Source organism: Acipenser ruthenus, chromosome 11, assembly GCF_902713425.1.
Source record: "Acipenser ruthenus chromosome 11, fAciRut3.2 maternal haplotype, whole genome shotgun sequence".
Classification (NCBI taxonomy): domain Eukaryota; kingdom Metazoa; phylum Chordata; class Actinopteri; order Acipenseriformes; family Acipenseridae; genus Acipenser; species Acipenser ruthenus.
The window spans coordinates 40,036,516-40,046,475 of NC_081199.1; the positions used below are offsets into that span (position 1 = coordinate 40,036,516).

Sequence of the window (9,960 nt, forward strand, 5' to 3'; positions counted from 1 at the left end):
TCTGTCTGATGTGTGTATGGTGCCTGTGAGGAGAGTCTGTCTGTCTGTCTGATGTGTGTGGTGCCTGTGAGGGGAGTCTGTCTGTCTGTCTGATGTGTGTGGTGCCTGTGAAGGGAGTCTGTCTGTCTGTCTGATGTGTGTGGTGCCTGTGAGGGGAGTCTGTCTGTCTGTCTGATGTGTGTGGAACCTGCGAGGGGAGTCTGTCTGTCTGTCTGATGTGTGTGGTGCCTGTGAAGGGAGTCTGTCTGATGTGTGTGTGGTGCCTGTGAGGGGAGTCTGTCTGTCTGTCTGATGTGTGTGGTACCTGCGAGGGGAGTCTGTCTGTCTGTCTGATGTGTGTGGTGCCTGTGAAGGGAGTCTGTCTGTCTGTCTGATGTGTGTGGTGCCTGTGAAGGGAGTCTGTCTGTCTGTCTGATGTGTGTGGTGCCTGTGAGGGGAGTCTGTCTGTCTGTTGTGTGTGGTGCCTGTGAGGGGAGTCTGTCTGTCTGTTGTGTGTGGTGCCTGCGAGGGGAGTCTGTCTGTCTGTCTGTCTGTCTGATGTGTGTGGTGCCTGTGAGGGGAGTCTGTCTGATGTGTGTGTGGTACCTGCGAGGGGAGTCTGTCTGTCTGTCTGATGTGTGTGGTGCCTGCGAGAGGAGGCTGTCTGCCTGTCTGATGTGTGTAGTGCCTGTGATGGGCGAGGCACTGCCTGTGGTTCTCCAGTGTTGTAACTGGGCTCAGTAACGGTCTGTAGAGAAAGCTGCTGATTCATGTGGAGTGGTGACTTCTGCTTTCACTCTGCTTCCTGTGCTGATCTGTGAGGAGGCTGCTGCCACTCGGGAGTTGATCTTCCTCTCCACAGTAAGCAACTGCGGAATCTCTTGGTAAACACACAAGACTCTGCATCTGGCTGATTTAAAAAAAAAATGAAACAAAATAAGTACATTTCTCTTCGCTGCATAGAGCAGACAATATGTATACTTCTAGGATCTTTATAGAGATGTTTATTTATAGATTTTAGCTGGCAGTGTGCATAGAAAATCTGGACTTTACAATAATGCTTTGGGATTTATAAAATAGACCCCCCCCTAGTCCCGTCAGATTAAAGGAATACTTTGAAACAAGCCTTTTCATAAAGAAATAAGAGTAACGTCAGATCGTTTAAAATCATTGAGTCAACACTAGGAAGGGATTGCTGGATCTTAAACACTTTCCTGTTACAGGCTCACAGAACACATTCCTGTACGCTTCACTGAGGACGAAGAGTCGGCCAGTTGAAAGTGGAAACTCCTTCCTTCCCTTAATCAGAACAGGTGAAGCGTTGTTTCCAGCTTGCTTGCTGACCCACACCTGGCAGCAGTTAGCACAGTAACAGGAAGCCCTGCTGGTCCGTGAGGTTTGTGATGAAACCTCTAGAATGATCTCAGTGTGGTCTCTCAGTGCTCGGTCACATGAATGCAGCAGGTTTCCATCCACATTGCACAGAGGGACGCCAGGGCTCAGTGTGATAGTGTTCCTCCAAGGGCCTGAGGGACTGGTGGCCTCTGTCTGTCTGTCTGTCTGTCTGTCTGTCACAGCACAGGGCTGGGTGCAGCAAGTTTAGGATACTGAAATGCTATTGTAAGAGGAACATTTATCCAACTGCCTAGAAAGTGTGGACCTGATGTGCGTCATGTTTGTGTTATAATGAGGGGTGTGCTGTTACTTTGCATTTGACTGTCCTTTTAACATTCTTCACAAAATGAATCCCCAGTAGAGTAACAGCATCCACAATGTTAGTTTACTTTAACATCTTTTTTATTTTTATACATTTAACATGCCTTTCTTTTCTTGTTTTAGGAGTTGAGAGAGCTGTGAGCCACCTACCCCCCAATCCTGCCCTGCACAGCGCCCCCACCGGGAGACCCGCAGAGAGGCACATTCGCCACAACGCTGCTCCATGGCCAGCAGAGGGAGTGCCCGGCCCAACGGCCTGGGCCAGACCAAGATCTGCCAGTTCAAACTGGTTCTGCTGGGAGACATGGCAGTGGGCAAGTCCAGCCTAGTGCTTCGATTCGTCAAGGGGCAGTTTGACGAGTTCCAGGAGACCACGATAGGGGGTGAGAGGACACAGGCTAGGGAACACATACAGACGCATGGGGACACAGACAGGGACAGAGATAGACACACACAGGGACATGCAGAAATTCTCAGCAACAAATATGCATTGTACCCGTTAAGGAACCCAGAGTGTAGTAAGTGACGGGTGCAGACCTGCAATCTGGTAAAGGGAAGCAAGCAGTGCTCGTTTGTTATTCTTTCCTTGTTCACTGACTCAGAACAGAGAAGGGCATCTTGCAGATACAGACAGGCACCCACACTGTACAGTAGGGTCGTGGAGCTGGCAAGGAGTGAGAGGGTTTACCCAACAAGAGAGTGATTTCTTCAGGTCACCTTCAGCCTGCTTTGTGCGCGTGCGTGTGTGGGGATTCCTTGTACAGAGGAGCAGTTTGGTGTAATTCACTGACTGAGAAATGGCTCTGCTTCTCAGTCATTGAATTAAGTCAGAGTTATATATAATATATAATAAATATATATATATATATATACACAGTACTGTGCAAAAGTTTTAGGCAGGTGTGAAAAAATGCTATAAAGTAAGAATGCTTTCAAAAATAGACATGTTAATAGATTATATTTATCAATTAACTAAATGCAAAGTGAGTGAACAGAAGAAAAATCTAAATCAAATCCATATTTGGTGTGACCACCCTTTGCCTTCAAAACAGCATCAATTCTTCTAGGTACACTTGCACAAAGTCAGGGATTTTGTAGGCATATAGTCAGGTGTATGATTAAACAATTATACCAAACAGGTGCTAATGATCATCAATTCAATATGTAGGTTGAAACACAATCATTAACTGAAACAGAAACAGCTGTGTAGGAGGAATAAAACTGGGTGAGGAACAGCCAAACTCAGCTAACAAGGTGAGGTTGCTGAAGACAGTTTACTGTCAAAAGTCATACACCATGGCAAGACTGAGCACAGCAACAAGACACAAGGTAGTTATACTGCATCAGCAAGGTCTCTCCCAGGCAGAAATTTCAAGGCAGACAGGGGTTTCCAGATGTGCTGTCCAAGCTCTTTTGAAGAAGCACAAAGAAACGGGCAACGTTGAGGACCGTAGACGCAGTGGTCGGCCAAGGAAACTTACTGCAGCAGATGAAAGACACATCATGCTTACTTCCCTTCGCAATCGGAAGATGTCCAGCAGTGCCATCAGCTCAGAATTGGCAGAAAACAGTGGGACCCTGGTACACCCATCTACTGTCCAGAGAAGTCTGGTCAGAAGTGGCCTTCATGGAAGACTTGCAGCCAAAAAGCCATACCTCCGACGTGGAAACAAGGCCAGGCGACTCAACTATGCACGAAAACACAGGAACTGGGGTGCAGAAAAATGGCAGCAGGTGCTCTGGACTGATGAGTCAAAATTTGAAATATTTGGCTGTAGCAGGAGGCAGTTTGTTCGCTGAGGGGCTGGAGAGCGGTACACGAATGAGTGTCTGCAGGCAACAGTGAAGCATGGTGGAGGTTCCTTGCAAGTTTGGGGCTGCATTTCTGCAAATGGAGTTGGGGATTTGGTCAGAATTAATGGTCTCCTCAATGCTGAGAAGTACAGGCAGATACTTATCCATCATGCAATACCATCAGGGAGGCATCTGATTGGCCCCAAATTTATTCTGCAGCATGACAATGACCCCAGACATACAGCTAAAGTCATTAAGAACTATCTTCAGCGTAAAGAAGAACAAGGAGTCCTGGAAGTGATGGTATGGCCCCCACAGAGCCCTGATCTCAACATCATCGAGTCTGTCTGGGATTACATGAAGAGAGAGAAGCAACTGAGGCTGCCTAAATCCACAGAAGAACTGTGGTTAGTTCTCCAAGATGTTTGGGCCAACTTACCTGCCGAGTTCCTTCAAAAACTGTGTGCAAGTGTACCTAGAAGAATTGATGCTGTTTTGAAGGCAAAGGGTGGTCACACCAAATATTGATTTGATGTAGATTTTTCTTCTGTTCACTCACTTTGCATTTTGTTAATAGATAAATATAAACTATTAACATGTCTATTTTTGAAAGCATTCTTACTTTACAGCATTTTTTCACACCTGCCTAAAACTTTTGCACAGTACTGTATATGTGTATATATATATATATATATATATATATATGTCTATGAATGAGTGGGAAAATGATTAATTGTCCCCTTGCTCCCCGCAGCGGCGTTCCTGGCGCAGTCAGTGTGTCTGGACGACACGACGGTGAAGTTTGAGATCTGGGACACGGCGGGGCAGGAGAGATACCACAGCCTGGCGCCCATGTACTACCGGGGAGCGCAGGCTGCCATTGTGGTGTTCGACATCACCAAACCGGTGCGGGCATTAACACTCATTACTGCCACCCCCAGCTCTGTACTGTCACAACACAAGAACACTCACTACTGCCACCCCCAGCTCTGTACTGTCACAACACACAAACACTCAATACTGCCACCCCCAGCTCTGTACTGTCACAACACACAAACACACACTACTGCCACCCCCAGCTCTGTACTGTCACAACACACAAACACTCACTACTGCCACCCCCAGCTCTGTACTGTCACAACACACAAACACTCACTACTGCCACCCCCAGCTCTGTACTGTCACAACACACAAACACACACTACTGCCACCCCCAGCTCTGTACTGTCACAACACACAAACACTCACTACTGCCACCCCCAGCTCTGTACTGTCACAACACACAAACACTCACTACTGCCACCCCCAGCTCTGTACTGTCACAACACACAAACACTCACTACTGCCACCCCCAGCTCTGTACTGTCACAACACACAAACACACACTACTGCCACCCCCAGCTCTGTACTGTCACAACACACAAACACACACTACTGCCACCCCCAGCTCTGTACTGTCACAACACACAAACACTCACTACTGCCACCCCCAGCTCTGTACTGTCACAACACACAAACACTCACTACTGCCACCCCCAGCTCTGTACTGTCACAACACACAAACACTCACTACTGCCACCCCCAGCTCTGTACTGTCACAACACACAAACACACACTACTGCCACCCCCAGCTCTGTACTGTCACAACACACAAACACTCACTACTGCCACCCCCAGCTCTGTACTGTGACAACACAAACACACACTACTGCCACCCCCAGCTCTGTACTGTCACAACACACAAACACACACTACTGCCACCCCCAGCTCTGTACTGTCACAACACACAAACACTCACTACTGCCACCCCCAGCTCTGTACTGTCACAACACACAAACACACACTACTGCCACCCCCAGCTCTGTACTGTCACAACACACCAACACACACTACTGCCACCCCCAGCTCTGTACTGTCACAACACACAAACACTCACTACTGCCACCCCCAGCTCTGTACTGTCACAACACACAAACACACACTACTGCCACCCCCAGCTCTGTACTGTCACAACACACCAACACACACTACTGCCACCCCCAGCTCTGTACTGTCACAACACACAAACACTCACTACTGCCACCTTTGCTGGCCCCTGTAGGAGACATTTGAGCGTGCGAAGGCCTGGGTGAAGGAGCTGCAGAGACAGGCCAGCCCCAACATCGTCATCGCACTGGCTGGGAACAAGTCCGACCTGGCAGAGAGGCGCATGGTGGAGTACGAGGTGTGAGATACAGAGGGATAGGAGCACTACAGTGCACAATATTAGAGTAACTCAGTGTTATATCTGTTAGCATATGACTCGGCAGGGAGATGCACAGGGCAGTACATAGCATGTTTCTGGCTCTGTTGCTAATGCCATTCCTCTGAAGTGTGATAGGCTAGTTTGCAGGTGGCCTGTACCAGCAGTCCCTGCTCCTCTCACTGTGTCTGTCCCTCCCTTTCCCAGGAGGCTCAGACGTACGCCGAGGACACAGGGCTGCTCTTCATGGAGACTTCAGCCAAGACTGCCATGAACGTCAACGAGCTGTTCCTGGCCATCGGTGAGTCTGTACACTTACACACACGTGTCCATAAAGGCACGCACACGCAAACAAGCATATTCAGGCACAGACCCACACACAGGTGAGATGTCAAACTGAGGTCCTCTTGACTGCAGTGTTCACTCCTCATTTTGCTGACTGACAAACACATAAAACATTTTGAAATATTGAAGTCAGTGGATTAGCGATGGCCTGACTGTCAATTAACTTAAAATTAGTTAAATCACCATGCAAATAAACTGGGGTCCCTCTGTCTATAAATGGTTGCATGAGATCTTGTAATAGCTAAAGATCCTGTTCCTGACTGAGCCACTGACTCCCTTGTGCTGTCTGAAGCCCAGGCACCCACTGTACAAGGTGTCTGTTTATCTCACTTACTGCATTATGGCTAAAATAAGTTCATAAGACATAATAAAGGCAGCAGCACAAAGAGAATCCAAACTATTATCTATAAATATTGTATATGGTATAAATTTCAGTTCTTCTATCAATGTAAATGTTGGTTCTTTTAAATAAAATGTTTATTTGTTTATTTACAGCAAAGAAGATGCCAAAAACAGACACTCAGAATCCAACACACGCTGCCAGACATCGAGGGGTTAACCTGCACGATGCAGAGGCACAGTCCAGCAGGGGCTGCTGTGGCAATTAAACAATGTCATCGTGCCTTTCTCTTTCCAGTTTCATTTGAACCCAAAAGAAAGACTTGGTGAAATAGTGAGTGTGAAGGGTCAGAAGACTGTGAGCAGGAAAGGGGGTTTATATAACTGGCACTAATATATAGTAGTTTATGATTTGTTTTTATAAATAATCTTTCTGATCCTTGTGTAAGATTGAGCATTTGAGTACAGACTCACAGACGGAGAGAGACGCACACAATGGTAAAGCTTGATCCTCACTTTATTACAGAGACTGCATCAGGGCTCCCATTGCAAAGCAAACAGCACCATACTCGGTTCTCCTGTAAGCTTCATTACACAAACCTGAGCTTGGACTGATGTGCCAGTCTCTGGTGGGTCTAACTAAGCTTATAGGTAATACTGTAATGCCTCAGACTGCTATGCCTTGATTCCACAGACAAAATCAACAATGTTTGGTAAAACATTGACTCTCAAGAAGCCCAGTTGCGTTCCCAAGTATCTTTTCAGAAAACCCATTCATTTCAGGTTCCTGGTCCTTACCCCGCACAGCTTGGATCCAGTTTGTTTTAAAACCTGAACCACACTTTTGTCCATGCACAGGGAAAACAAGGCATTAGTTCCATCCCAGAATCTGTTTTTGCTTTTGCTTGGGAGTTTTACTTTGTGCACAGTGATGCCCTATGGCTGCATGTTGTAATTGTGGTTCTGTCTGGTAGCTGTTTCTGTTCTGCAAAGGCTCATAAAGGGAAAGTCTGGTCTCCCTGCCCACTGAGTTTAAAAGCCCAGTCCAGAGCTCAGAGCTTGGTGCTTAATATGAAGGACAGTGGGGCGTGGTTTCAATCCGATTGCAGGTGTATGAATCACCTTTAACAGCAGCCCTTCTCAGTTCAGTATTCACTCCGAACCTGCATGGCGCTACAAGCTACTTGTCAGTGTATTCGGATATGTGTAGATTAGCAGGAGCCTGATTAGTTTCAAATCTCTGAAGTGTTGTAAAAATGAATTTGTTCACACTGGACTGACATGTCAGCCAACGGTTTTAAACTGGGTCCTAGGGTGTGTAAGATTAAAGTTAGAGCAAGGAAGTGTGCAGTACTGTAATTGAGTAACATTCATCGGCTACTCCCAAGCCTTGTTCATTTTAATATGCAGCGCAACTGCATGGCCTTAATTTTACTGGTGTGGATATTGGTTAGAGTTGAGGGGACTGGGAGGGAGGCAGGCAATGTGGTCTACAGGTTAGCGCTGAGGGACTGGGAGAAATATGGGTTCCAGCTGTCTGGTGGCATTTTTATCGATTTCTTTTTGAGACAGCCCTCCCTTTGTCCTTGTCGCAGTAAATGGGAACGAATTAAAAGAGGATGTTACTCACTCTTTGAAGTCTTCCTTATGTTGTATGAAACTCTTTGTCTAGTTGTGGTTTTAGAAAAGCAATAGAAAGCATGGTTTTGCAAACAGGGAACTGCTCAGTGTGTTCAGGGATTGCTGTGAAGTTAGCTGTAATAACAATGAGTACTGTGTATATGAATTGTCACATGGCAGGAGGAGGAGTGTGAAAGTGTAAATGTATGTACTGTATGAGCCCATTAACTACCAGGTTTAATTTATTCTGATGATTAAAATGCAGTTTAATATTCGTGAAACTGTTCTAGACTGTTATCTGGCTTCTTTAACAAATACCAAACTTTTTTAAAATTCATCCAGACAGATTTGAAACCTTGTGAGGAGAAGGACCAGCTCCTAAACTACAGCATTAGAATACGTTGGTGTCCTGAGGTTCTTTCAATAAAAATAAAAAAGGGATGTGAACCAACATAACCATGAGGGCTGCCCTACAATGGTGCACTTTCAGACGCTTTTCAGTGAATATAATATTTCTATTGCACCTTTCATCATCGACCCCAAAGCACTTCACACACACACAATTAAACCAAAAACATTCTAATGCAAAATGGAATAAAACACAAATAAAAATGAGGTAATAACCACTTCATAAACAAAGGTGGAAATGCCGTTGACCAGAATTAAGGGTGGGACCTTTAAAGTAAACCAGTTCGTTTTAAGATGTCTCAAGCAGCCAGCTGCTTTTCAAAATAATTTGCCCGTGAAAAATCAGCATTAAATAATGAAATGGTGGAAGTTATTATTAGAAGCTGACCGAGTCACTGCTTTTGAGTACCTAACTGTGAAGCACAGCCAGGAGGTTCGGTCCCAGTACATTATATTATTGCAATATTAATGTGTGATACAAAGAAAAAAATATATATTTCATCACTGCTGTCCGTTCCTGTTATGAGCTGTGCTGTGTGCTCACTGAACCTGCCCTGCAAATGCTTACCTAACCGTTCTCTGCTCTGAGACCTGAATGAACCAGGGCGGGGGGCACAGTCACTGGAACAGCACATGCTTTACTCCCCCTTCTTCAGCAGTTCATTTTTTGTTTTCCTCGTCTCTCTCGATGCTGGAGAACGAGGACCCTGGAGCTCTGCAATAGGCAGAGAGGCTCTCCTGGTCATTCAGGACAGCCCTTGTGTTCCTGGTTCAAGGCTGTTGCACATTTCTGTCAGGTTATAGTAAAAGAAGTCCCTGTTCCCTGCTGTTTGTGTTGTACTGCAGGCTACTGAACTGACAGCAGCCACATGCAGTATTGTTAACCCCTCGCTGACTCTCACCGTTGTTCAATATCTGTACAAAGAAGAACAATAATGTAAATGTCGGATGAGTGAGCAGGTTACTCATAATAACTGCTGTTTCCCTTTTATTCATTCAGGATCATGTTAAGCAGCATTAGGAGTTGTTTAGTTTGTTCCTATTTACTGTAACAAAATGTCTTAAAAACCCTCTGCACTATTTTTTGTTTTTGCTTTTTCTTAATTAAAGCCGATCTTACATCCAAAGATAGCGCTTTCCTTGTCTTTTCTTTCTCCCAGGCTGGATTAGGTCTCAGAAAACGTACAGCGAATTGAACCTTCTGCATCCCTACAGCAGTACACAATACCAGCCTCGCTTCAGTAAAAATGAATCGGAAATATGTTCAGAACCGAATAAATGCTAACCAGGCCAGGAGAGATCACATACCCAAAAGCAGCGAGTTCCCAAGTACTGACCTGGCTCAGCTTCGGAGATCTGGCCCGAAGTGCTACAAGACTGCACCCCAACATGGTCCTGCCCAGGCAGAACATGCAGAAATTTGGACCTTCAAGAGCTAAAGCTGCTGTTTGTTTTCCTTGGTGCATCAAAATATCTGTTAGGACAAATTCAAGAAAAAAAAAGCAAGCTCACAAGTG

General features: G+C 45.8%; 1 protein-coding gene across 2 annotated transcripts in view; it reads left to right on the forward strand.

The window, feature by feature from the left end:
* Positions 1–9,570, forward strand: part of LOC117426760 (ras-related protein Rab-5B-like) — an 11,024-nt gene extending 1,454 nt beyond the window's left edge. The window contains exons 2-7 of one of the 2 annotated variants that reach the window (XM_059033920.1): positions 1,203–1,292; positions 1,819–2,078; positions 4,244–4,395; positions 5,591–5,713; positions 5,939–6,032; positions 6,572–9,570. In XM_059033920.1, the coding sequence (XP_058889903.1) occupies positions 1,919–2,078; positions 4,244–4,395; positions 5,591–5,713; positions 5,939–6,032; positions 6,572–6,684 (642 nt within the window). In that variant the 5' untranslated portion in view covers positions 1,203–1,292; positions 1,819–1,918 and the 3' untranslated portion in view covers positions 6,685–9,570. The remainder of the gene's footprint in view (positions 1–1,202; positions 1,293–1,818; positions 2,079–4,243; positions 4,396–5,590; positions 5,714–5,938; positions 6,033–6,571) is intronic. The other variant, XM_059033919.1, reaches the window with a different exon arrangement.
* The last annotated feature ends 390 nt before the right edge of the window (positions 9,571–9,960 follow it).